The following is a 27,358-nucleotide window of genomic DNA, read 5'->3' as shown; positions in this document are numbered from 1 at the left end:
GCTTATAATCGAGTAAATACGGTAAGCACGGTTAATTTGTGGCTTTATTGCTACGTGGTACAAATCTTCACTCGGCTGCAACATAGCCTACACAAATACGACCATTGCAAAACTCTTTTTTTATTCACGATATTTCAATCCTGTGGAACATGTTGCTTTTTGTAATAAACAGGAGTCACTGCATGATCTGTTTTTGCAAAAAGTTACTGCAAGTTTTTACCAACAAAACATTTTGTCGGCATTGATTTTACCCTTGAAGCCCCTAGTTTTAGGTAGCCTTGTAAACAACAGCTTTGTCAGTCACAAAAACCAAAATCATCACCTGCAATCCTTGTTAAACATCAATACCTCTCTTTACCACAACATAAACAACGCTCTGGTATACATTTATCTCACAACCAGACAGTTGGGCAACAGACGAGTGGAATTAAACTCGTACCACAAACCGCAGCTTGTCTAGAAACACCCGCAAAAACAAGGTGACAAAACATGTAGGCTACCCAATACATGTTTCTCTGCAAGCCGGCCAACATGCGAGGGATTCGTTACAAAACCGTACAGGAATAGCACGTTCCGGGTCGTTTGACTGACATGGAAGTATCGTTATGGTTGCTGCCCAATACCTTACACCTATACTAACGTAATGATGACCAAAGAGTTTTAAAAAAAGAACCCCTCGAACATTGGTTCATTTATTAACGGTTCACAAAATATTGAAATGGTCCGCAGTGTTAAAACCCTGGCTTATCGCAGAAACTAACTAGCCAAGAGACATGCAAATGTGCAACGGAAACCCTGTTTAAAGTAACGTTTTGCTGTTTACAGTCAATTAGTTGGGCACTGACCAGGTTAAACTGAATGCAACACGTTAGCAAATCCTGCATCCGAGATTTGTAAAACGCTATAAATTCACATCAAGGCCTAATAGTTCTTGTGCGCAATAGAAAGTAATCCTCTTTGTCAGCTGTTGTTCTTGGAACTTCCACTATTTGGCGACTTGCTTCAGTTTGAACAAGCACACGTTTATACAGCACAAACTCACCTTAACTCAATATTTCCTCACTACCAAGTTCCATCAATATACCAGCCGAGCTAAGTTTATGATGAGGACATTTAACTTAGAATAGCCTTCAACCAGATATTCTTAAAAATTGGGGCATTGGGGTTGTTGGAGGGGGTGAGGACCCAATTAACTTGCTAGTTTCAAACGGCAGTTTCAGGAAAGAATCTCTGTGATACAACTTTTTTCCCAGATGTCGTCGGTGTTGATAAGGTTTCATTAAATTACTTTATTTGTTCAGTGACATTCCCCACATAGAGTAAAGACCCTAGACTTAATTGTTCTGATTCAGTCATAAAAGACTTGCAAAAGTACCTTGAAAATAGGATAAAACTTCAAAAAGTTCATAAAAAACCTGTGCGAAATGGCCTGGTGTGTTGGTTTACAGGATAAACTGGTGTCATTCTTGGGAGGGTTTGCAGATCTACAATGTACAACCACAGTTAAATAAATGAACGACGTCAATCAGCAAATAACAAACAACTTTGCATCGCTCGGCAGCAGTTTGCTTGTCCCAGGACTTCAATATTGTAAGCTTGAAATCTTTCTTGTCTTGATTCAGATTTTCTCCAATTGTTGCAGCGTCGCAATACAAACAACAAAAACAAATATAAAACTTTTCCTATAACACTTGTGTATATAATATCAACAATCCCATTTCTACTTCAGAAACTACGGTTTTTTGATTAAAATCGAAGATTATATGTTTAGGAAAAAATATCCCATTTCACCCATCAATGCCTGCATATTTTTTCGAAACTTTATCATTATTTGAAGTAAGAAAATAACTTTAGTGATTAAGCTTTCATCTGTGCAACTACCTTCGTTCTAACAAGGTTTAAGGCAGTTTCCACCAGGAAATGTCCCGCTACTGTCTGTTGGATCCAACAGTACAGTACCTGCAAGAAGCAATGGAAACAAGTTACAGTTGATGTTAAAGCCCTGCTCAGTAGTTACAGTTCGAAAACAATGTTTTATCACATCAATTTTTATGACAATGACTTTAAACTGAGGTTATTTAAGCTGGTATGAATACCATTGCAGGGTGGTCTTTACAATGATCATCGTACAAGCAAGCTTAATCAATTGCTTCACGTGCTTCTCCCACCTATAAGTGAGAACATGGTTAGTCAAAAATACAAAGTATAAGCAAATGAAAATCACATGTCGTTGTATTTTATGCACAATTTTGGATGTGAAAAGGTTAATTCTTCCATGAAAATACAACGCTGGAAATGTATAAATACAACAGCATGAAAACCATAATGTAAGTCCTGAAGCAAACAAAACTGTTGGTGCATAATTACAAACCAGAAACATTTCCGCAGTGTTTGGGAGTTTGTAAAGTTAATTGGCCCACGTTCAACGTGATTTTATGCTACCTTCTCCTGAATAAACGGATGGACGAGAGCTTGGTTTACTGTCATCCGTTTTGACGGGTCAAGAGAGAGACACTTGTCCAACATATCAACCAGCTGGTTGATTTTCCTCAATTGATCCTCAGGCATCCTGGAAGTCAACTGACGACCCAATATCTCCTTTTTAATGTCCATTGTTGGATTTATGGTTGACATGACAGTGACCTTCTCTCGCTCTGTGACCTTGTCAACCTCGGTGAACAGGAAATTCAAGCTGTTGTCAAAATGTTGCTCTACAAAAAATACAAAATGAAACATGATGATTTGATCATATAATATGTGACATCTACTGCATGCTACAAAGCTTAACATACTGATCAACTAGAAGGGTGGCTTTCTGATATACTTCCATTTTATATATTCTATACGATATTTACCAATTTACTATACACATCATTTGATCTACACATATGATTGTTTTTGTAAACAAAAACTAATGGGTCCCCACACGCGTGTTTGTGCGGATTTACGGTAAACAAATGTTGTGGTGACTTTTAGATTTTTAAGGACAAATTTTTAGAAAGCATTAACCCAACAATAAAAATTTATTGTTCGTATTCTTTTTGCACTATTATTGTCATATAATTACAAAAACATTAAAAAAGACCGAAACAAATACTTTAATTTAATCTCTTGCTTTGACCCAGATATTATCGTCCAAGGTCGGGTTTTGAACACAATTTTTTCTAGAAAGCTGTAACAGTTGTGTTACAGACACTTTAAATTAAAAAGCAATTTGCTACAAGTGTACACATAACAAATTGTTTTTCATTTAACTTTGTTTCGCAAAACCATTGACCTGTAATAACCTGCACACGCCAAACGATAGCACGCCGTCCTTAGTGTTCAACAACACCGTTTAACCTAATTTATACATGCCTTGAGTGTTGATTCCTAAATTTATTGCAAAAAAACGCTACGTTATGACGAAAGAAAGTTCTGAACTGTGTTAGTGATACCTACTAGTTGACCTTAAGTAACCCGTGGTCATGCGGCGGCCGACCTGACAACGAGCATTTTAAAAAACATTTATCTTGCAAAAATGTCAAGCTTATTTTTTCAACTTTAATTTGATTAACAAGTTTTGCTTGACACATACGAAACCGAAGCACGCTTATTAGGTTTAAATCACGTCATAGGTGTGAAACCTTTGCTAAAACTGAAAATGTGAGTGATAACTTAATAAAACGAAATAGCATTGCTGTGCAAAACAGCTGATTTCTGATCACCAAAACGACGTCTCGTAAAACGTCTGTCCGACGTCAAGCTGAGCTCTCCTGCTATCGTAAACCAGTGAGTTACTCTCTTGGGACTTCTGCCTACAGTGTCTTTCTTGACCAAACGAGCGTTAGACACATTTACGTTTCGGGGACCTGTGGGTGTACCGCTGAGTAATTCGGGGTCAAACTTCTGGAGGATCAAGTTTGGATTAATAACCAACATATGTCCAAATTTGAATAAATTTGAAGCACTCTTTCTTTACCAAACGAGCATTACAAACCAGCGTTAAAAATTTTACGTTTCGGGGGCCTGTGGGTGAACCACTGAGTAATTCGGGATCAAACTTCAGGAGGATCAAATTTTGGTTAATAACTAACATCTGACAAAATTTAAACAAATTTGAAGCACTCTTTCTTGACCAAATGCATATAACAAACCATGTTTTAAAAATTTTACATTTTGGGGGCCTGTGGGTGAACCGCTGGGTAATTCGGGGTCAAACTTCAGGAGGATCAAATTTAGATTAATAACTAACATCTGACCAAATTTGAATAAATTTGAAGCACTCTTTCTTGACCAAATGCGTTTAACAAACCAGCGTTAGACAGAAAAAAGAAATACGGACAAAAACAATATGTGTCCCCTTCAGGGAAGGGGACCCATAATAAACATACATTTATTTAGATTAAAAACTACAACTTGTTTTGCAAACTAGGTGATACTATTTTCATTGGGTTAGAATTTTGCACTGCCTATTGTTTACTTATTACTTTGCCCAAAAGATTTCAAAACAATCACAAATAAAAAACACAGCACTATTATCCCCAACAAAAGCTTGTAACTGGCAAAAAAAGTTTATGCCAAAAAGGGGAAAATTAAACTTTTCTGGGTCTCCCATCCATAATCTAGCCACAGCATGAAATCACACTATACACCGATAGGTTGTCTGACTTCATACTATGATGTCATGAGGGTGATTAACACCAAACAAACAGTTAATGTTTCAGGTATGTTTGCAGAACGTCAACAATCACATGTAATCACATGTTGCACATTACAACTGTTCAGCTATTGGTTGTAACACATTGTCACACCAGTTCATGCACAGCATGGATTTTCTTGTGTGCTGTGATTAAGCATAAAGTGAGCAACATACAGCTCAAGAGGGATAACTGCTTGTAACACATAATCCTGAACAATATCTCTAGTGCAATGGTTCCAAACCAGGGGGGAGATTTGTGTCACAATATTAATCTCTTACTGGTTGTCTGTGCTATGTGTTATTGCTGCATTTGCCATATATGAGCTGAGAAAAAGAAAGTTCTCGTATAATCGATTTGAGCTTATAATCGAGAGTTTAATTTCGGTTCTAAGAATTAGATTAAAATGTAAACGATATTTTAGTAAACTAAATTTGTAGCGGGGAAATTAGATTTGAATATCGACTAAAAGTGAGCACAGGACAAAAAAGGTTGGGAACCACTGCTCTAGTACATCAGGATTTAGAGTTTTTGTTGCTCAGTTATATATGTTAACACCAACTTGCCTTTCAGAGTTCCTTTCTTCAAAACTCGATGTGGAATTTTTCCTTTAACTTCCATCATAAGTTTTAACATTTGGTTGTTTGATTTTCCAGGAAACAAGATCCGACCTGTTCAACAAACTGTTAAGTGAGGAAACAAATACATTACATATGACAGCTATGTACCTGTGTAGAGTTCGAATATCGTGCAGGCAACCGACCACATGTCAATACCATGTCCATACGGCATACCAAGGATTATCTCAGGAGCGCGATAGAACCTGTAAACATAATGGAAGTGCTACAGTTGTTAAGGCCGTTTAATCTCCAGATAATCCACCAAGCAATGACATGGTGACAAACAATTACATTTTACCAACTTAGTGTCATGATGGCTAAATATTTGTAATCAAGTTGCCTGTCTCAACATGTTGATATTTTTTTCAAGCCTAGTTTAATAATGCCAGACTTAAACCAGGCTATGAAACACAAAAAGTGCTAAATCCAGCCAAATGAAAGTGACATTACGTATTATCAACCCAAACAATATAGAAAACATAGAAATCTACCTGGAAACAAGGTATGGAGTGATTTCCTGATCAGCAATATGCGACGTTGAACCAAAATCACACAACTTCAGAAGTGATTTGCTCTCGTTCACAAGGATATTGTCGGGTTTGATGTCGGCGTGGATCAAGTTGCATTTCTTTAACAGTTTCAGTGACAGAAATAGTTGCTGGGCGTAAGATTGGACCTGAAAGTGCAAGGGAAGATGTTTTTACCAGTGTGTGTAACAGGTAAACACAACACAGTGGTTCTTAAACTTTTTAGTGTAGTTTGCTTCTAAATTTAATAATCAAGTTGTACATTAACAATAAAGTTCCTTAAATGACTGAAAATACTTGAAATAAACGAAAATACGAAATAGCAAATAAAGCACACAACATACATAAAAACTTTGATAACAACTGATGAAGCAATGAGCTCTAATCAAAGAGCAACTTTAAACACCCCAAGATAATAAGCTAAGGAGATTAACAACATTACATTGTTCCCAAAAGTTACATGGGAAAAAAATGAAAGAATTTATTTGGACGGAAAATATTTGCAACCAAAACTAATACCTCATTGCGATAAATTTGTATTAGTTAACATTATATATATTGGGAAAAGTGCCATAAACAAACAGACAGTTACAGCTTTGATTCATTCTTAACAATTAGTCTATTCTTTTTACTTAGTCCATTGCACAAACAGTGATACTTGCATTTCAGAAACATCACACACAAACACAAACCAACAATAACTTACCGCTTTTATGTGGATCCCGATATTTGCTCCGTATTTTTTGAGTAGTTCACGTAAGTTCATACTGAGTGACTCGAACACCAAACACAAATGACTTTTATGGTTGAACTGTCGATACAAACGCAGGCAGTGATACTTATCGTCTCGATCCATATCATTCAGTTTCTTCAAGTAATCCAACTCTTTCAAACCTGGTCAACAAACAAGTTGCAATATTGGAAAAATTCTGCTTTGTTGAGACGCATTTACGATAAACACAGAAATTGAAATCAAGGTTGGTTCCCTTAGGTAAAACCCCCAAACCCTGGTGTTTGTTTGTGGTTGCTAGAATCATATGCATAACAATTTTCAATTAAATTCAACAATTATTAGGTAGAAAGGTGGCTTTGCTATATATTTATATTTTATATATTTTATGTCCATTTTACCAATTTATTATACACACTGGGGATTGGCAAAACCGAGCCAAAACCTGAGTACTTGATACTAGGGATGGGCCAAAACTGCAAATGTTCTGTTTGGTCGAGTACAGAGCATCTCACTTTGATGCTCGGCCGAGCACGCTCGGTGCATTATGACGTCACAAAAAATCCCCTTTCTACGTTTTAGCTCTACAAGGTCTCTTACGTCTTATTAAGCTGTACATGCCCATAAAGAACACGTTTTCAGTTTGTTGTGCAACTGCTCGGCTGAGCACCGAGCATCAAAAACAGCGATGCTCGGTACCGAGTACTCGGGTTCTGGCTCGGCTCGGCCCATCCCTACTTGGTACCAAGCATAGCAATTTTTGAAGCTTTGCGCTCGGCTAAGCAGTCACATTAACTAAGCCGAACAATCACAGGGAATTTCAGAGAAGGGGACCATAACTAGTTCAAGAAATAAGCATCAAACAAGAAATGGGTGTACCTGTTTTATGCATGAGGTCATTTCGTCGAATAATCTTGATTGCAACTTCAGCGCCACCCCTCGCATTGTCTCTCGCTCGTACCACGTTACTAAACACACCCTGTCCAGTGTAGCCGTATACTTGATATCGTTTGTCGAGCGTTTCTCCGATTGCAACTCTGTAATACCCCTCTGCATCTGTCCAATTGTCCTAAGGAAGAAATAGTCGCATTCACCCAAATGTTTTGGTTATGTACATATAAGTATGACAGTGTAGAGCACAGTGGTTCTCAACCAGGGCTCATGGCCCCCAGGGGGGCCACGAGCTATGTTCCGGAGGGCCACGGGTGTAGATTCACCAGAAACACTTACTAAAACCCATTTCCTTTTTAACTTTATTCTCAATTTAATCGACTATTTCACATACTATTTGTCTATATTGAGGTTTTTAACGATTATGGATTCTTGTTTACTCTGTTTGAAGCCAAAATTAGTACCGAATTCCAACACGGGTTGCCATTTCATTTTTTTAGAGGGGCCACAGGACTTACAGGGTTACTTGAAGGGGGCCAAGAGGTCCAAAAGTTACTTTTAGGGGGCCACAGTCCACGAAAGGTTGAGAACCACTGGATAGCAGCTTACATTGTAACAATTAAATTGGTCATAACTTGTTCATTTGTAATGACCATGTACATACATATCTGACACTTTTACTACAAAACAACTAAATTAACAATCATCTTGCTTCGGATATAACGGTTGTTTAACACATCTTGTTTTGAGCTACCATTAATCTGGCAGCAATAAGCAGGCCTTTCTATTTTTAAGCCATACACAGTTCAATCTCGCATCCACACTCTCATATGTTTTACCTGCAAACTCGGATCTTGAGAATCAGCGCCTCTCGTCAAAGTTTTTGTGTCAATTTGTGGAGTAAATTCCTCGGAGAACATATCGCTCGACGCTTTCTTGCCCTCAGAGTTTTGCTTCTCTTTCTCATCTTGAATTGATCTGAACAAAAACAATCAGTTAAATTTATCACCACTAACAGTTTTATGAACAGTTCATTCCCTGTAGACAGGTTTATTACAAGTAATTGATGCTTTGGTGACTTAATGAGGTAATATGCACATTAACGGGCCATTTAGTACAGGGCTTCTCAAACTTTCTGCTCTGCGAACCCATTTTAGAAAATAAATTTCTATGTGACTGCTTGAATGGTAAAGCCTATTCACGTGAATGATGCTTAAACAATAAATTTACGACTGTGTACCATTTATTATGTAAATGACATAATAACGCATGATAATTCGCAACCCCAAAATTATATTAATTATATTAATTATCTTTAGTTCACCCATATCAAGGTAATCACATACAAGTAAATAACAGCACTACAGTTTTGTTTGTGAACCTACTTGTTGATTTGCTCAATCTTGTCTTTTATAGCACTTTCAAAATCTGCGTTTGTGAGATTTTTCAGGGCATCTGTGGTGAGCATCGTGTCCATGTCAGGTGTCACAGATCTGATAAACACAATTCAATGTTATGTTGCACAATAATGTTAAAACACAAGTACCTATGGAAACACTATACATAGACATCAGGTCCATAAGTTTCCCTTTCCTAACCTCTTCTTTACAGTCTTTTAGTGGTTGCCCATGTAAGTAGTACACTATACACAGTAGGGATGTGCCAAAACTGCAAATTTTCTGTTTGGTCAAGCACCGAGCATTTCACTTAAATGCTCGTTGTTCGGCCGAGCATGCTCGGTGCATTATGACGTCACAAAACGATCCCCTTTCTACGTTTTAGCTCTACAATGCCTTTTACGTCACCGGCGGTGTTTTATTAAGCTGTACATGCCCATAAAGTATGTGTTTTTCCACCATTTGGTGCATTTGAAAAATCATTCGTTTTTGTTCATAGACACCCTTTAGAACACTAGTTACAAATGTTAGCAAGGCATGAATATGGAAATTTACCACTCGGGTCAGTTTGTGCAACTGCTCGGCCGAGCACCGAGCATCAAAAACAGCGATGCTCTGAACCGAATACTCGGGTTCTGGCTTGGCTCGGCCCCTAATACACAGATCTGTTTATTACAGTACCATAACCTATGCACTTGAAAACACTATGTTCATAAGTCTAATGATGGCATGAGCAAACATTCGAACAACAAAGCCTTTTTAACCAAGTTTACGATAAAGCATGTCACTTTTTCTGTTTATTTTGGGCCGTTATATCGGTCATTAAACAAGCACCTACCCTTCCCGATTGGTTGTGGCACTGCTAGCAGGGGTTGAGGCGTCGGTGTTAACGTTGGAAGCAAACATATCGTCCGCGATAACAAGATTTCCAGTGTCATCCTCATTGTCACGCTCCAATAACTTCCGATCATCTGCAACAGCACTTAAACCTGCGGAAAAAAACATGTCAGTGTCTTTAGGATCTTTAGGATATCCTTTTTACGATTAATATCCCTAAGGTGAACTTTATAAATTTCTTTTACACCCTTCGCTAAAAATTAGGTTTGCAAACCATAACAGAAAACCTAAAATATGACAAACTAATTATATACCTCCTAAAAACGCCAATCACCCATTTTTGCCAAATTACTTCTCATGTTAATTACACGATTACGAAACAACTAGAAAGATCTCAATAATTTACATTTTTTATTTTCTATCGTGATTTATTTATTTCCTGAGCATCCGTGGATCAGGTCGATTTCTGTAAGTACATGGTTACCTTTCGTTTATTACATGACGAAGAAACAACTAACCGGGCTTCAATCCCTTCTTTTCCTGCTCCTGATATTTGTTAACGATCGCCAACCTCTCTTTTCGTCGTCTTTCGATCAAAGCTTCCTCATCCTCATCCGACAATTCCACAGAAATATCATCCGACTTCACAAACAAGCAAAATTGGATTTAAAGCAAAGTAAACATGCGTGTTTGTTAAAATTTCACTTTAGGCAAGGCATAGGCTAGAAATAGGCCTGGCGTACTATGATTTATCAACAATTATGCTGTGATTGCTGGTCTGCATGGACGCTTCAGGGCAGATCACAGTATGAATGTATTCATCAATCAATGAAACTGCTAAATTCATGTCTTAAACCTAATATCAAAGACCTATTAAGCAAAACAGCTGGATGTGGGCTATTTTGAGAGCAATTCCAAACAACAGTAATTGAAAAACAGTCAAAGGTGATAAATATGGCCTCGGGATAAATAAACATTACAACCAACTAGTTTAACCACAAAGTTTAACAACTATAAACTCCTTGTCTTAATCAAAATAACTTCTGACACATGTTTTGTTACAGGCAGTTGCAATCACTTTACAACCAGAAACATTTGCACCACAAGTAAACAATACCTCGCTGTCACTTTGTTTCACATTGTGCGCTTTCATTCCCTCAGAGAAGCTTCCCTTGTATTTATCCTCGTTGTGACTCGGGTGTCTCCTTCTCCTATCGTCACGGCGACGTGAACTATCATATCGTGAACCGTGACGATCACGTGATCTACTGCGCCTCCGTTCACGACTGTTCAAAAAGTTTTTACATTTAGAAATGAAAATAACTTGTTTTTATTTAGAGGCCTTTTAACGTTAATTTGTAGACAATTTTTTTGTGTTAACATCACTTGTACTGTAGTAAGTTTGCCCAGCTAATTGCTTAGTAGATGTAGGTTACAATAAACCTAATGTCCAAAGATTTAAGTTCAGAATAACACTCTAACATGCTTCCTTTTTATAATTGTACATATTTTGCCTTAACAGCATCAACAGGATCTTACTTGAACCAAATATTGTGCACCATCAGAATAAATTTCTCACCTTCTGCTTCTCCGTGAAGGTTGATGTCTTGATAAGCTTCTGTGTGACGCAGATGGACGAACTCTGCTATCTTGTCGGTCTCTTGATCTGCTTCTCCGACTTCGACCAGCCTCCCTGTGACTTCGAGATGAACTTTGGTGACCAAAACTTCTTTCACTGTCTCTGTACAAATGAGTTGATCATGATTATGGGCAGGTTTTTTTAAGGTTTGGTTTGGGTGACCGCTAAGTAAGAGATCGCAAGTGTTTCATTTAAATACCAAAAAATAGCCATTTCCAAATTTTGGGAAACCGCTGGAGAAATTTGAGAAACCGCCGAAACGGTCCCCCAAAACACCTTAAAAAAACACTGATTATGGGAATGAGCAGTGAAATATTTGTAGGTAACAAACCTTGGTTTGCTGTGTGAGTCGTGCGATCGTGAAGTGGATTTATGGTCGGAATGACGATCGGAGTTGTTGCGTCTTGATTCTGACGAGTGTTTACTTCTCGATGATTCTGTTTCTCTTTCATCTTTTCTGTGTTTCTCAATGGATGAGCTGAAATTCGAGAAAAGAAAAAGATAAAGTATTTGACAGATGTAGTTGACAGTAGTGATGACAAATTTCAACAAAACATTATGCAAACTAACATATTCATTGCATAGACAACTTTCACATGAACAAACAAGTCAAGTTGTTTTTTTGTCAGGTTTACCTTTTTCAAATTTTTAACAGTTATTCTCACCGTGATTTTGATTTAGAAGCTTCAACTTTGTCAGATTTTTCCTTTCTATCTTCAGAATGTTTGCTTGATTTTTGTCGCTCTTTGCTTCTCGAACGATCTTTCTTCTTCTTCTTCTTGCTTGTCTTCTTTACACTCAGAACTTCTTCTTCAACTTCCATTTCTTCCGTTATCCCATTTTCCTGGTTCCCGTTTTGATCCGAAACTTCCCCATCTTCTTCCTGGTCGTTTTCTTCCTGCATCAACGCCTCTTGGATCATCGCTTTCTGTCGTTCGAGATCCAACAACATGCTTGATTCCTTCTCATCATCTGCGGACACTTGACTTCCATTTTTATCAACTTGTTTCGTCACATGACCCACAATTAGTTCAGTTCTATTTTCCAACTCCGAATCAACCTCTTTTTTCTTCCGTTTTTTCGGAGACGGAACGTCTATATCATCGTCAGAAACTTCATGTTCAGTTTTCTTTTGTTTTTTACGCTTGTGTTTGTGTTTTTTGTGTTGCACTTCATCTACTTCATCATCTGATGCTTTTGATAATTTTCGTTCCTTCTTTGAATGTTTTTTGTGCTTTTTCTTGCTTTTATGAGACTTTTTCACTTTTGGGGCAATTTCATCAGCAATAGAATCCGAATCACTTCCTTCAGACTCACTTTGATCGTGTTTGTGGTTTTTAGCCATTGTTAACTTTAGTGAAAATTACAACAACTTTTAAATCTGTATTAGTGTCGTAAGAAATCCTAAACACATTGGTAAAAAACATTAAATATTTAAAAACATTAATTAACAACAACTTTACGGGTGAAACAAATTAGATAACCCTTAATATCACAGCAAATAACTTACATCTGACAATTAATTACAAAGAACTTCCTTTCCTGTCAAAAAAATTACGTCACAAAAACGTCAAGAAACATCCAATTACCGCAATGTATTTTTTCCGGACAACATGGTAAATATTTCTTTAAATTTACTCTTTTTTTAATTGTTTTCTGCTTACCTAATATAGCACATTGCGAGGGGATTTTAGGTTAGAAAAGACTTTTGTTGTATTAAAATATTTAATTTGAATCAAAATTATGTTCACATTAAAAATCCGGTGATTTGGGAATATTTTGACTGGCGGTCAGGTCGTGACGTCACTTGTCACGTGGGTTAGCTTCGTAGTAAATAAAACATTGCATGCTGAGGTCGGTCTGCAAAGTTGTTTGTGTTAATTTGGTGATATTCCGGGCAATTTTGCAACAGACGACAGCTCACATAAACACTTAGACCAAAGTTGCTCAACAAACGATCATAACTGTCGCATACAATGGCTGATTTCAAAGCAGATGAAGTTAAACTTCGTGAGAGGTTGTACCGTTCGATGATCGGCCAGTTACTTAATGATGGTTTCATGGGAGTCGCGAAATCTCTTACTTCACAAGTTAAACCTCAAGCTGTTTGTGTTCCCTCAGACAACTTGTTCAAAGCTTACAGCGTTGGAGTCGAGCAGGTACAGTAAAATAAACTTTGCACCCTGCAAAACTTTTACATATTCTAACACTTTCTTTTGGGCATTGCACAGTTTTTAATTAATTGCATAAGCTAAACCAGATAATAAATTTTACCATGTATGACCCTGTTTCAAAAGTCCAATGTCAAAAAAAAACACAACTGAATTTGTGAAATAAGATCAGTAATAAAAAAGCTAATGAACAGAAGTAACACATATCACCCAGTCCGCAGAATATGGCGGTTCCCAATGAGACCAATTGTACTGTAGGCAACGTATGTGACAAAGAGGACCCACTAAATTTCTGCGTGCATAGTCAACAAAAATGTATGTAGCTGCCATACTCTGCAGCTTGGCATATAACTGTTTGCTGCCTGTTTAGGTTGATCGAGATAAGGAAGAAAAAAGCTACAACTACATGGACAACACTGCACCTGGAAGCGGAATTGATCTTGAGTTTGAAAGTGAAGTCCAGGTGGATTAAAATTCGTTCATTCATTAAATGGATTTCATTATCTTCAAGTTATTTGTGTTTTATTGATGGCAACAACAAGTCATGTTGTATTTTCAGATTATTTCACCCGAAATTGTGCAGTACGAAACATGTTACGTGACTGCCCATAAAGCGCCGTGTCGTGCAGCAACGTTTTCGAGGAATGGTCAGTACATTGCAACCGGATCTGTTGACACATCCATCAAAATCTTGGTGAGCAGTTCGATAATAAATAGAAAAACAATCAATAAATAAACAGAGGAACGATGAATAAATAAGGTGAACTGAATGTTTGTTGTGTTTTTGATTCAATTAACTCCCACCTATTGATTTCAAATCATGGTACGCCAGGCCCATTGGTATGATGCCTTTAATGGACCTGGCATACTACGATTTATAAATAAGTGTGTTGGATCGCTGGTCTGCATGGACGCTTCAGAGCTGATCCCAGTATGAAATTATGTTTATCTTAACTATTGATTTAACTTACAACATGTGGATTTACAGGATAAAAAACATGTAAATACATGCCAAAGGAAATTGCATGTTTGTTGTGTTTTTGATGTACGTAATCCTAAATGTATTGATTTTACCTCAAACATGTTGAATTGCAGGATGTGGAACGGATGCTCGCGAAGAGTTTGCAGCCCGCTGATATCACAGCTATGATGGAACAACCACCTCAGGGTTCAATGGCCGATCATCCAGTCATAAGAACGTTATACGACCATGTTGATGAAATTACCTGCATCGATTTCCACCCAACAGAACAAGTACAGTTTATGTTGGAATTTCAACCCTTTGTATTTGGCTGTAAAGACCAGTTGTGTATCTGTCAAGATGAATATTTAGAACTGGAATCTGTCCTAAAGCATTGAGCTTACCAACGATCATAGCACACTCATACATAAATCATTGTATGAAAGGCCCATTAAAGGCGTTAATACTGAATAGCCTCTGTCTTGCCATATAAAAATGCTTGGTGATCGGCTGATTCAGTATTACGCCTTCAGTGGACCTGGTGTACTATGAACCAGTCATGTATGTTTCACACAACAATTTCATTAAGGTTTTTGCCACTTCTCGACTTTTTCATGACATGAATTTCTATGCTATTTAACTCATATTTTTACTTTTTATTCAGGTTGTAATCTCTGGGGCACGAGATTATACAATAAAAGTCTTTGATTTCACAAAAAGCTCAGCAAAGCGAGCGTCGAAAACAATCAAAGAGGTTGACATCGTCAGAGATCTCGCAATCCATCCTACTGGTGAGAATCATTGAGATTACAAACTGTGGTGTATTTTTCGTTACTGTTCAAATATCTGTGATCTACCACAGGTGATACCCTGTTCTTTGTCTGCTGCTGCATCTTTTAATATTGTCCCCCATCTATAACATATCCTTAAATTGGTGGATTTTTAACCACTAGGTTCCCAATTCTGTAGCACTAACGTAGTGTTTTCATACTGTTGTACCACTTTACATCCAGTATACAATATTCGCTTTATACAGGTGAATATTTACTTGCTGCTACCTATCATCCTGTTCTTCGTCTGTATGATTTGGAAACGTTCCAGTGTTTTGTTTGTAACCAGCCAAGCGACCAACATAAACGCGGAGTGAACTGTGTTTGTTACAGTCCAACCGGGAACATTTATGCTTCAGGCAGTAAGGATGGTGCAATCAAGGTTAGTGGGATCCAACATGTCTATGTTTCAGTGTTTCCAAACATGATTAGCTTTTGCCATGTTTTAATTATGTTGGCAGGTATTCCTTACTCTGAATCTTATTTAAGTGATATCTATGTGAATTTAAGCACAATCTTACAGTCAAAACTTCAATACATCTCTTTGGATCCAAACATCATATGCCATATACTTAACTGTATTTTTTATTAACTGTCCTTTTGATGAATTATTTTTCCAACGTTTTTGATGTCTTGTCAGTTTATGAAATATGCCTGGCATCAGCACTGCATTCATGTTTCGGTTTGTTAGATCTGGGATGGAGTGAGTAATCGTTGTGTTTCAACCACCGTTGGTGCTCATGACGGTGACGACATTTGTTCTGTTGTGTTTTCACGTAACGGGAAGTATCTTCTGACGAGTGGTAAAGACAGCGTTGCTCGATTATGGGACATGGCTGCTCCATCACAAGCTGTGCAAGTTTATACTGGTGCGGAGCTCAGCGGAAAACAGGTACTTATGTTCACTGAACAGCCTAGATTTGATGAAAAATATTTGTTAGTGCAATAGTTGTAAAAGTAACATGCTTTGGAACACTATGCGCGCACTTGAAAAGTAGTTTAATCATAAACATTACTGCCAAGGTAGTGGTGTTCTACAGCTTGATTGAAAACATGTACTGATGATGACAACAGAGATTGTCGAAACGTCTACACGATGTATTCTATCTTGGCAGTAATGTTTATGATTAACATGCTTTGTTTCCCTAAACAGTTGTATAGGCATTGTGAACCTATTCTTCCATCGTTAATGCCCAGTTGTGGCATCATGTTGGTGAGGTATGGCTTTCAGCCTGTTACTCCCAACAAACTGGCATGGCACAAGGAACATTAGTAATAAACCACAAATCATTATTTTAGGTGCACCGAGCACAAGCGGTGTTCAACCATACGGAGGACTATGTGCTTTTCCCTGACGAACAAACCGTATCGATGTGTTGTTGGTGTGCACGGACGGGAGAACGACAACGACTCCTGTCTCTCGGCCACCAGGGTCCGGCTCGTCGCATTGCTCACTCCCCAACAGCTTCAGCCTTTATCAGCTGCAGTGAAGATTTTAGAGCAAGATTCTGGTACAAGCGACCGGGCTCTGATTGATATTGTGACATCATAAACTACTGGTCTGTTTTGCTAATTGCTGCTATTTTACCAAAAACTATGGCTATGTTGGTATTTGGCGATGGAGTTCATAAAAATATTTGGTTGGCAACTGCTGGACATTTGTAGGAAAGTGAAGTAGTTAAACTGTTTGTTTTTTTGTTGTTTTCCTGGCTGAAGTTGTTGATTTGTTATTCCTGGGTAAAATACGGAGCCAATATATTTTGTATTGCTACAAGTAAAATTGCAATCACCAGAAGGAATTTTTAGATATCGTGCTTCTTGGCAAATATAACAAGAGAAAAAGCAGCATTTTAGTTTTCCACAGTTCCAAGGCAGTTTAAGTACAAACACCAGCATGCATGCCACAAGGGACATTGAATTTCTGAAACATACACAGAACATGACATGGTGTTCTGTAGACTGTTGAGGATGTTACAAAGGGGAAATTTAATAAGCGGACAACTTTTTTTGTTGTTTATCTGCACAATCTTTTAAACAGGGAATAGACTTGAGTAACACTGTTGCAGGAGGACACAAAATTGTGGCTTAAATGATAATAGCAAGTCAAGCACTGTATTATGTCACATGCTTATTGTTGCCGCAAGTAAACCGCTACAAATGGTACAGCCAGAAATATGTTTTATATTTTTGCAAATCGTAGAAGGTGGTTTCATTGCACATTCATGAAGAGTTTTTGGTTCAAAAAACCAGTCAGTGCATGAAGTGTGTTTCCAGCCCCATTTCTAACAAAAGTGCATTGACTTATCCAACAGATGTTAAACAATAAATACCAACCACTAAATATATAATGTAGTCAATTAAGTTGCAGAGTTGTTATTCAGTACAGGGAAATCATGATTTAAAATTGAATTGCACGAACACACAAGTTACGACGGCCACAGTGCAGTGATAATAGCTGCAAGGTTTCCAGCTAAAATGAACTTGAATATTTTTGAAGGTCGATTTGTTCAAAGACAAGTGCCTTCTTGTAACCTTGGACTATGGAACGAACCTAAACATAGAAAAGGTTTTAAATTTACGTGACACAACTTCAACAGTTGTTGAGTATGAAAAACAGTTGCCTAATGTCATTTTTATAGACAGAATCTAAATTTTTACAATACAATCAGTGGTGGGATTCAGCCGGTTCGCACCGGTTCTATAGAACCGTCTCAAATTTTATGAGATCAGCGAACCTGTTAGCATTACTGGTTACTGTCAATGGACTTTTTGTAGAACAACCGGCTGAAAAATATGACTTTTGTGAAAGAGCCGGCTGAAAACTATGAATCCAATCTCTGAATAGAATCCAATACTTAATGAAAACCATATATGTCTTGCACTAGCAAGCTAAATATCCAATAAAACTTACACAAAACACTGTGTTTTATTTCTCTACAGTGTTAAATAATATAACCAGCTTACCAGATCACTGAAATATGAGGTTTCTTTGGGTCGTTCAGAATATCGCTCAAAATGATCAAGGTTATCTTGAAGTCTCAAGGTCAAACTGTCGTAATTATTCCTTACAACTTCCAACACCTGAATGTATTGGGTAAATTTGATGCAGAAGCATATTATGACTAGCAATGCATGGATAACACATGGCTTTGTTAGGTTCTTGCAGAACTGCAGTTATGTAAAATATTTTTTACTATTTTGCCACCAAGCAATAAAAAAATCGAAAAACTGGCAAAAGTCAGTTTGTGCAAAAAGTGGTCACAGAAATAATCAAAATAGGTGATCACCTGTGCTTGGTCATACACTACTTTTTCAATTGTTTGTAAAATTTATTTCAATTCAAACCGTGACTGCTTGTCCCTATTCAACTCTTTTTCAGCCAGAGTAGTATAAAAAGTAAAGTAATTTCTATTGTTCAGTGATTTCCATCTGACAGTGATGCCACTGCATTTATCTTACCGTTCTTCCAGTTGTATTTATAACTTTATTCCCATCCTACAGGGAATGCACTATATTATTCATCTCACCTCTTCTTCAGTTAAAGTTGTCAGGTTATTATCTTTCGACCATTTGTCGATCTTCGGTCGGAAGTGATGGATTATCGCACGGATGTTAACAGTTGCGTTGTTAAGACGGGAAGCAAATTCTTTGTATTCCGGATGGTTTACATAACGTAGGACTAAAAAATGAAATGTGTTAAATAATCTGCATAAGAAACAGTGACAGCAAGCCCAGAGCTATGTGATAAACCGAATAGCCAGGTAAGGTTAGCAAATGGAAAATTGAAAAAATAATCACATGGTGGGTCAATTTACATTACAACATACTATCCATGTAACGGAGAACTGAAAAATGAATTGTGTTATAAAAGAGGCAGCATAAGAAACATAGACAGCAAGCCCAGAGCTCCCAGACACTTCAAATGCAGGTTGAAGGTTAGCAAACGTTTCAAACCAGAAAGTGGCAAACTTGTCACTCGTTTTACATTCAGTGTTGCCAATGTGGCAGTTTTCCCTTCGGAATTGGGCTGGTTTATAAAATTAAGTGACAGGTTGACATTAAATGTCTGTAAAATTGGACTTGAATTTAATTTACTAAGCAGCTGCAGTTTTTGGGCTAGTTTTAACAATTGAAGTAGGGTTTTTTGGAAGTTTGACCTGGTGAATCATACATTACAAAAGCTGATGTTTAAACCAAGTGTATTAGTTTGTTATCTTCACTAATTTACACCTTAAGGACACAATCTGACTAATTTACTGCTGGTGAAACAGTTTGCCATTCAGTAAATAAAATGTTTTGACAACAAAAAGAAAATTTCATTGTTACTTACCAGCTGAATGAAGATTGTCGAAAACCTGTGCCATCCTCACAATCTCATAATAAAGTTCGTCGTAACTTGTTGGTGAAGGAAGAAAAGTGTCACCGAATGTGATAAACATGTTAAAGAGGTTGATAACCTGCATAGCAGGAATAAGTGAAGAGAATATTTGGTGAAAATTAAGTGAAACCTTACCTGCGTTAATAAAACAAACACTCCGTTCTTCCACTGTGATATAAAACTTGTTTCGTTGCTCATTATAAATTTGACGAAAGTGATGAGAGCTGAAACACAAACACATGTGACATTAAAATCTGATAGTCAGTTATTTGAAGCTGAACAACAACAAGGCAACCTACCAGTCCACAGTTCTTTCCAGTTGTATTGGAGCCTGATGTGGCATTTCTTCTGGTAACACATCAGTCGGTGAATGATACAAACACATCGCCTGAAAATAAAAGGAAAACATAGATAACTTTGCTCTGCAGAGATTTTGAATGTTGTTTTGCAAGATTTTTTAACACGAACGTTATATTACATAAATGACAGGCGACACCTTTGTTTATAGGAGAAAGTTGGACTGATTGGCCATTACAATCAGGAGTCTGGTTTACATTTATTACTAGCACAAGATAAACAAAGGGAAGGCAACCAAGCCTTACACAAATGTGTTTGTGTAACTGAACTTATAAAGTCACATTGCATCAATAACTGTTACAGCATAGCAAACTGAATACAAATGCAGTCTGCTTTCATTTCATAATTGAAATTCAAATGTGTAACAACAGGTTTTTTTAAGGTTTGGTTTGGGTGACCGCTAAGTAGTTTTAAGAGACCGCAAGTGTTTCATTTAAATACCAAAAAATAGCCATATTTGCTTAAACGAATTATTTATTAGGCTACTGGCAAATTTTGGGAAACCGCTGGAGAAATTCCCAAAACACCTTAAAAAAAACACTGTGTAACAATAACATTACATCTACATGTTCCATAAATGTCACCAACAATGCTCCATACATAGGTTACAAATTCTCACCACCACTTACATGTGTTGCATAAATGGAAATTCTTTCATCATGTGCGAAATAATAAACTCAGTAGCGAGATCGAACAACCAACAAGCAAGGGGTCGGCTCCGTCCGTCGTCCATCGCACGAACCTTACGATGTCGCATTGGCTGAAAAACAACAGTTTGTGTGAAATATAAAAGCTAACATATTTATTGATGGGCCGAGCCAAGACAAAACCCGAGTACTCGGCACCGAGCATCGTTGTTTTTAATGCTTGGTGCTCGGCCGAGCAGTTGCACAAACTGACCCGAGCAATAAATCTGCATATTCATGCCCTGCTAACATACTAGGTTCGTAAGAACAAAAAATGAGTGTTTTTATGTGTTAGATCAGGGGTCTCAAACACGCGGCCCTCCAAGGGTTTTTGTGCGGCCCGCGAAGGAACTTTTAGAAGTTATGTGTTTTACTCAGGGGGAATACCTTGTCATGCCAGTGAGTTTATATAATACAATATTTTTTAGTAGTGGTATATGCAACGATTTAAAATAGCATGTTTGAAATAGCCCATCTTTAGAATCAGCAACTGCGATTGTTGTGTCATATTTTTTTCATTGTTTCCACACAAAGCAATAAAGCACAGTTGGCTCTTCACTTTACTACACTGTATACAGTATTTGTTTGTTATTTATTACAACATTGTTTTTTTAAAAAGGCAAATACTATTGCGAACATTTCACTTCTTAATCACCGAATATGTTTGTTGTCATGTTACACTGTAACAAGTGTTTCGATAGTGCGGCCCTCGACATACTTAAAAGTTTGTTTTTGGACCTCAAAGCAGTTTGAGTTTGAGACCCCTGTGTTAGATGGTAGAAAAATAACACCAACACCAACAATATTTTATCCAAACCAACCATTCTGTGAATGTGAATTCGGAAAACCATGTTGTCGTCGTGGAGAAATGAATTAGCGAACTGATCTTCTGTTATACAAACCAGGATAAGAAAACAAAGTTTGGCGCTTCCGATGTTTTGCTTCACTGTAAAAACAAACAAGGTTTGAGAACTTAAATGCATCAGTTAGTTATTCTCAATCAGTTTAGCTTTTGGTAGAAAGACTACTTGACTCTTAATATCATGTTTACCCACTGCAAGTTTTTACTTATATCTTGTAGAATTTTAAACGCTTAGATCAGTGTTTCTCAACCAGCCCCGAGCTGTGTTCCAGGGGTCCACGGGTGTAGATTCACCAGAAACACCCACTAAAAGCCTTTTTTTTAACTTTATTCCATAATATACTCGACTACTTCACATACTACTTGGCCATATTGAGGTTTTACGATTAGGGGCTTATGTTTACTCTATTCGACCTGTTTAAAGCCGAAATTGGTACCGAATTCCAACATGATATTGACGTTTACAATTTTAAGGGGGCCACAGGTCTTACACGCTTACATGAAGGGGGCGCCCCAAGGTCCAAAAAGTTACTTTTAGGGGGCAGTCCATGAAAGGTTGAGAACCACTGGCTCAGATGCTTGTACATTTTATGAAGGTTGATGTCATTACAATGCTTCCATGTTTCATCTTTAACTTAACTTGTAAAGGTTCCAATAAATTAATTTTGACAAAACTTAATGGATGTGCATGTCATGTTCTATGGTTGATGTTAAAGACACGTTGCTCATGAAGAATTTGGAAGATTACCAACCTTTCGTGTCTTGCATTACGATCGAGGTGTATTGGATGAACGAACACAGAACGTTGTTAGTCGATCCAATTGATAACGCACTATCGGCTGTTGGGGCTGATAAAAAAAACAGTTATTGCATCAACATTAATAAAGTAACTTTTGTGAAGCAAAAACTCATCTCAGAAAACATATACAGATTGAGAAGTGTTATTGTTATCGACACAGAAAAAAATGCATAATAAATTTTACTATCTTACTTCTACTCTTTATGTAACAAACATGCATTTTTTCTGAAAATACAACCCTCAACTTATACTTGTGCAAATTTGATATGATGACCTATAGTAACCTTCTTAGCAAAAGCACTCTCACATTGACCACTGTCTGACTTTGATAGACTTGGTATTGATTCAATGTTTAAAAATCTGGCAATTTAGTCCTTACTGTTAGGAGTGCTTGAGGTCCTTGCTGCTCCATCCCCTGATTTCGGTGTCGTTGGTGGAGTTCCAATCAGTGTATCGGGATGCGACTAAACAAGTGTCGTCATAAAATATTATACAGATAAATTTGGTTCATTGCATAAAATCCTAACAGCAATTTGGTAAAGAAATAGAATGGTGGCTTAGCACATATTGCCCTTGCATATACACTATAACCTATTTTAAAACATAAATATATTTCCTATGCTTATTTTATATTGGGTCCCATATTACCCATAGTCTTTTATAACATTAGTTGTTTCTGCGGGCAGAAACTCATGGGTCCCCACACATGCAAAGTTGCAAATAATGCATTTCAAGAGATGAGAAGGTTTGTTGTTTTAATGGAAAACACAGTTCAGGAAAGGGGACCCATAATAAATTACATAAAATAACTTGGCAAATTGTGATTAATCGATTTCTTTCACATCATCCACACAACTAGACTGGCATATTGAATATGATATTAACTGTATTGTTCATATCATCCACATAAGTATTCATTACTCACATGTGTCAGCACAGATATAAAGTTGCGGTTCAAATGAACTGCTTCATACAGGGCAAGTAGAATAGCTTCATTCGTCCTGAAAAACAGCAAATACATGTAAGATTTGGATTTGACATTTGTACAATGAACAAATGAGTTCAAAATTGCCAACAAGGAGATTTCAATACTGTATATCTAAATTGTTGTTAATCCCCATTACAGGGCATACTGCAATAGTTTTTTGCAATCGAATTTTTATGCAATTTCCTTCGCTAAGCAGGATAAAATATTATTGTGTCACATCTTACTATGTCAAACACAAACAAAAATTGCCACCTTTATTTCATTCTTTCCAAAAAAGGTTCCTGAGGCTTAACATATGATCTTGCTTGCTTAAGAATTATTCCCACTTGTTCAACTATAGATAGTTCACACTTAACAACTTACATTGCTTGGTGACAATAAAAATCAGCTCAACATTTTCTGTTAAACCATAGTTTGTGATCTTTACCTTATCAATTGTTTCTGTTCGTCTGAATCCCCGATAAACATGCTTCCCACCTGAACATAAGATGTCAGTTACAATGAATCGAACACTAAGTTAAGGATGTTACTTAAAACAAATTCAGCATAAAGTTAAATATGTCAGTTATCATGAATTGAGCACAACAAGTTTATTTACAAACAAACCATGTTTGTGATTGTGGAAAACAATCCGCTACTCTTTGTCTCCTCTTGTTTTGTCACAAATTGTTTGTTGAAGTTCGCCAGTGATGAAGATATTACAGATGCAAGCCCCTACACAACAAAAATTTCAGGTTAAACTTAATGTGATTTTCTAGTAGCACTGCTCTATCTTCCACATATTATTTGAGATGAGATAAATCCGTAGTAAATTAATATTTAGTTGTTAACTGCACACATTTCGAGTAAATCACATTTTCCCAAAACACATATAGTTGTTTTGTCAAATTTAGTTTGAAAGGCCTTTAAAACAGTGAGTTATTTTCTAACGTTCAAATTAAACACACAAAAATCTCAGCAATTTCAAAAACCCCTTACTTACATTTAGAGCAAGTTCATTGTCCAATACGGAAACCTTCATGATGTAAGGGTTGACAGACTGCAAAAATAGTTTTTTTTTAAATGTTTGCAACATAAGAGAAAAACTGTCTCTTAGACAATCTTTAAATGTTTTGCAAGCATTTAAATAAATATTTAACTTAGGTTGTTTCACAAATACCTTATTTTGATAATTATTAAATTTCACAAAAATATTTCAAGAGCAGACATTAAAAGACATCAGACAAGTTACAAGAAAACTGTCCAGACCAACCCGAAAAGTTTTACCTCATATTTTCTGTAGTTGACGAGCAATGTTAACAACAACAAAACATCCTGTCCGTGTCTGCTTCGTACGACCGGGTCGGCCAACATTTCAACCAACGCACTTTCTAATCCATCTCCCTCCATCATTATGTATTCGAGAAAAGTGTTTTGACTGATGTTGTCAATTCCCTGCAAATTAATCATGGAATAAATACTTCATTCATGTTGTTGTTTGGTTGATATTTTACAAATACAAACTGATCCATGCAGTGGTGGAATTAAAATTTTTTGTCAGTCGGTTATTTTTCAGTCGGTTCTATTACAAAAAGTCCATTGACAGTAACCAGTAATACTAACCGGTTCGCTGATCTCATTTGTGAGACGGTTCTATAGAACCGGTGTGAACCGACTGAATCCACGGCATGACTGATTGTTTCATTATTGTTGGCAAATTTCTAAATCATCAGTCTTTATTTATAGTATCTCATAGACAGTGTTTTAGCTGAAAGCCAATTCTGTGGCCACATTTGGCTTGTGAGCGATAGATTTACTTGCAAGGAGATAGCATTAATAAGAAAACATTTACTATGTATTGTAATTTGTAAATATAAAACAAAATATCAAATTTGCAAATGCCCTTACACAAAACATTTTTAGTGACTATCAACTCACAGTTGTAATGATAAGTAGAAGTTGTAGAACGAGCGATTTGAGGACTGGTGGATAGACATGGTCATCTTCATCAACTTCCTCATCTTCATCCTGAGGAGTCAGGGAAGTGTTTGTGAGGATCGAGGTGAGAGCTCGGAGCAGAAGTTGCATCTGAACTTCGGCTGAGTTGAATCCGATCAACAGATCGATCGCTTCGAATCCGTGGTCTCCGAGATCATGGGTGAGAACAATCCGAAATAAACATGAGATTGTCTGCATCAAAAGTGATAAGTAAAGTTGGATCATTCACATACTACAAAAAGTGTCTTATTACAACCCCTTACAATCTGTATCAAAAGCTTTTTTGTCAAACTTAGACAACTAAACATCTCAGCTATAATCCAAGTTTCTAAATGAATTCCAAAGTAAGTTTAAGCATATTTCTTTATCATTTAACATCTTTATAAATTTAGTAATGCTCGATGGCAACATTCTAACGTAAACTGAAACATCTTTACATTACAAAATGCTTCCAGAAAACTAAAGTCCCTTGTACATTTTTTGACAATCCGTCATATCTTACAAAGTTCCTTTCAACAGTTTACCCAATAAATTGCTTTAATGGCTCCAGCAGCTAAGTGACTGCAAAGATGTAGCTTTCTGTCACTGGCAAATACATGATAGCAGACGAAACACATGTTTACCTGCAAAGCGTTTATCATTCGTATGAGATGATCAGACACAATATATTCCGAACATTTACTAAAGAAACGATTCAAATCATCTTTAAAGTTGAGAAGTTCTTTTGCTGAAAGAGCTTCGAACTTCTTCTCCAAGTATTCTGCATTGACCTGTTGAACATAAAAACATATTAGAAAATATTTATGTTGGATTGAAGTTAAAAAGTTTACCTTTAATAGAAAAAATTCATCCCAGAAATTTGGACTCTCCAATGCGAGATCTTCAGCCTGTAAAAGCAGAAGATAAAACATTATTAGTTTTTTAACATTGAAATTCACTTTCAACTACCAAAAAAACAAGACATTGATAAAAGCTGAATAAAGGTTTTTTATTTTCCAAACAGCAGATGAGATTTGCCACATATGCTTTCAGGTATCAGGCGACATAACACATAAAACTGCACTGTTAAATGGAACTAAAATTACACACATAACCCCCCAAAAAAACTAGTAACTATGGTTTCATGACCTGAATAAAAGCAGTTTAAACTAAAACTGAACTAAAACAATTGTTTTTGCAGGCAAAGGTAACAGTTTAGGTCCTGGAGAAAGCACACATATCATGGGAATATAAACGCTACACAAAGTTATAAAAAGCGATCATGCAAAAATTTAAAAAAGGCAAAAACAACAACGTTATACCTTAAATATCGTATCATACAACAACAATATTTTCTCTTTCAGTGGCTTCTTTCCTTCAGAACCTCTTCGTAACATTTTTATCGCCTGAGATCGTTCTAACTTAAATTATCAAAACTTTTGTTTAACTTCTAACTGCAACCAACTCCATCGGCTTCTCAGACAATATTTATTTTTCTTCTGCACAAGAACAACATTCACGAAAACATAAAATGTAGAAACTTTGACAAATGCCAAAGTTTTAAGAACAAACAAAATACAAGAGCAAGAAACAAAACGAAAAAGTAGATTTTATTAACTTTTAAAAGCAGAAAATATTGTTTATTGGTAAAACATTAATCGACAGAATGACGTTAATTTCGGACTTAAGTGGGTTGTGTTTAAGTGTTAACATAACTTTGGAATTCTGCACTTTAAATTAACTTTTACCGGCACATTTCCAATAGAAATCAATTATAGATTTCTTTATTTTTTGATCAAGCAGGGGATTAATTTTGTAATAAACTTTTGTTATATTGCAGATAATGTAACTCTACTTATATTTAAACCTTTTGCGGTATATATTGTAGGAATTAGAAATGTTTTTTTTTGGTTGGCATATTTGGTTTAACGAAGTTTTTCTTCACTGCAACAAACAAACTGACATACAACTGCACGCCATTTGAAAGATACAATCAATTTGTTTGAGATTACTAAGGCAAAACGTTGCAAAAAATGTGGACAACGTAATT

The 27,358-nt window shown here is 36.7% G+C and overlaps 3 protein-coding genes across 4 annotated transcripts; 1 reads left to right on the top strand and 2 right to left on the bottom strand.

Moving 5' to 3' along the window:
• Window positions 1-100: 100 nt before the first annotated feature.
• On the bottom strand, window positions 101-12,720 carry LOC145227588 (uncharacterized). Of its 2 annotated transcripts, XR_013859932.1 has the most exons (17): window positions 11,986-12,720; window positions 11,652-11,798; window positions 11,261-11,422; window positions 10,799-10,967; window positions 10,200-10,323; window positions 9,683-9,833; window positions 8,833-8,940; window positions 8,287-8,425; window positions 7,436-7,625; window positions 6,533-6,720; window positions 5,791-5,975; window positions 5,408-5,502; window positions 5,246-5,350; window positions 2,443-2,711; window positions 2,097-2,168; window positions 1,545-1,959; window positions 101-1,484 (listed from the first exon to the last, which is right to left on the bottom strand). XR_013859932.1 is itself a non-coding variant. In XM_080092451.1 (16 exons), the coding sequence occupies exons 1-15, from the start codon at window positions 12,663-12,665 to the stop codon at window positions 2,139-2,141; spliced, it is 2,742 nt and encodes a 913-aa protein (XP_079948577.1). In that variant the 5' UTR covers window positions 12,666-12,720; the 3' UTR covers window positions 101-1,959; window positions 2,097-2,138. The 2 variants fall into 2 exon arrangements, 1 of the variants encoding a protein (XP_079948577.1); XM_080092451.1 differs by having other exon boundaries at window positions 101-1,959.
• Window positions 12,721-13,108: 388 nt separating this feature from the next.
• On the top strand, window positions 13,109-17,081 carry LOC145228350 (cleavage stimulation factor subunit 1-like). Its single transcript, XM_080093388.1, has 8 exons — window positions 13,109-13,479; window positions 13,862-13,954; window positions 14,051-14,185; window positions 14,587-14,745; window positions 15,117-15,243; window positions 15,489-15,664; window positions 15,974-16,174; window positions 16,582-17,081. Exons 1-8 carry the CDS (start codon window positions 13,297-13,299, stop codon window positions 16,816-16,818), a joined length of 1,311 nt encoding a protein of 436 aa, XP_079949514.1. The 5' UTR covers window positions 13,109-13,296; the 3' UTR covers window positions 16,819-17,081.
• LOC145228348 (armadillo-like helical domain-containing protein 3) lies at window positions 17,026-26,833 on the bottom strand. Its single transcript, XM_080093387.1, has 19 exons — window positions 26,631-26,833; window positions 26,160-26,216; window positions 25,953-26,099; window positions 25,270-25,521; window positions 24,619-24,786; window positions 24,335-24,391; window positions 23,959-24,066; window positions 23,780-23,829; window positions 23,290-23,365; window positions 22,744-22,828; window positions 22,318-22,413; window positions 21,525-21,649; window positions 20,647-20,777; window positions 19,960-20,048; window positions 19,796-19,884; window positions 19,613-19,739; window positions 18,810-18,961; window positions 18,247-18,363; window positions 17,026-17,833 (listed from the first exon to the last, which is right to left on the bottom strand). Exons 1-19 carry the CDS (start codon window positions 26,703-26,705, stop codon window positions 17,753-17,755), a joined length of 2,082 nt encoding a protein of 693 aa, XP_079949513.1. The 5' UTR covers window positions 26,706-26,833; the 3' UTR covers window positions 17,026-17,752.
• Between the last annotated feature and the right edge of the window lie 525 nt (window positions 26,834-27,358).

This window comes from Phallusia mammillata, chromosome 5 (assembly GCF_965637545.1).
Source record: "Phallusia mammillata chromosome 5, kaPhaMamm4.hap1.1, whole genome shotgun sequence".
In the NCBI taxonomy this organism is placed as follows: Eukaryota; Metazoa; Chordata; class Ascidiacea; order Phlebobranchia; family Ascidiidae; genus Phallusia; species Phallusia mammillata.
Note: the sequence above shows the minus strand (reverse complement) of the source record. Positions and strands in the feature narration are given on the sequence as shown.

Excerpts from the sequence above, each read along its gene's own strand:
- LOC145227588 (XM_080092451.1), bottom strand. The coding sequence starts at position 12,665 with ATGGCTAAAAACCACAAACACGATCAAAGTGAGTCTGAAGGAAGTGAT. Across the intron at positions 10,968-11,260 it reads CCTTCACGGAGAAGCAGAAG|TCGTGAACGGAGGCGCAGTA; the intron begins GTGAGAAATTTA and ends CTTTTTGAACAG. Across the intron at positions 6,721-7,435 it reads TGACCTCATGCATAAAACAG|GTTTGAAAGAGTTGGATTAC; the intron begins GTACACCCATTT and ends TTTGTTGACCAG.
- LOC145228350 (XM_080093388.1), top strand. The coding sequence starts at position 13,297 with ATGGCTGATTTCAAAGCAGATGAAGTTAAACTTCGTGAGAGGTTGTAC. Across the intron at positions 13,480-13,861 it reads ACAGCGTTGGAGTCGAGCAG|GTTGATCGAGATAAGGAAGA; the intron begins GTACAGTAAAAT and ends CTGCCTGTTTAG. Across the intron at positions 13,955-14,050 it reads AGTTTGAAAGTGAAGTCCAG|ATTATTTCACCCGAAATTGT; the intron begins GTGGATTAAAAT and ends TTGTATTTTCAG.
- LOC145228348 (XM_080093387.1), bottom strand. The coding sequence starts at position 26,705 with ATGTTACGAAGAGGTTCTGAAGGAAAGAAGCCACTGAAAGAGAAAATA. Across the intron at positions 20,778-21,524 it reads GAATTCACATTCACAGAATG|CCAATGCGACATCGTAAGGT; the intron begins GTTGGTTTGGAT and ends GTTGTTTTTCAG. Across the intron at positions 20,049-20,646 it reads TTTCCATTTATGCAACACAT|GCGATGTGTTTGTATCATTC; the intron begins GTAAGTGGTGGT and ends TTTTATTTTCAG.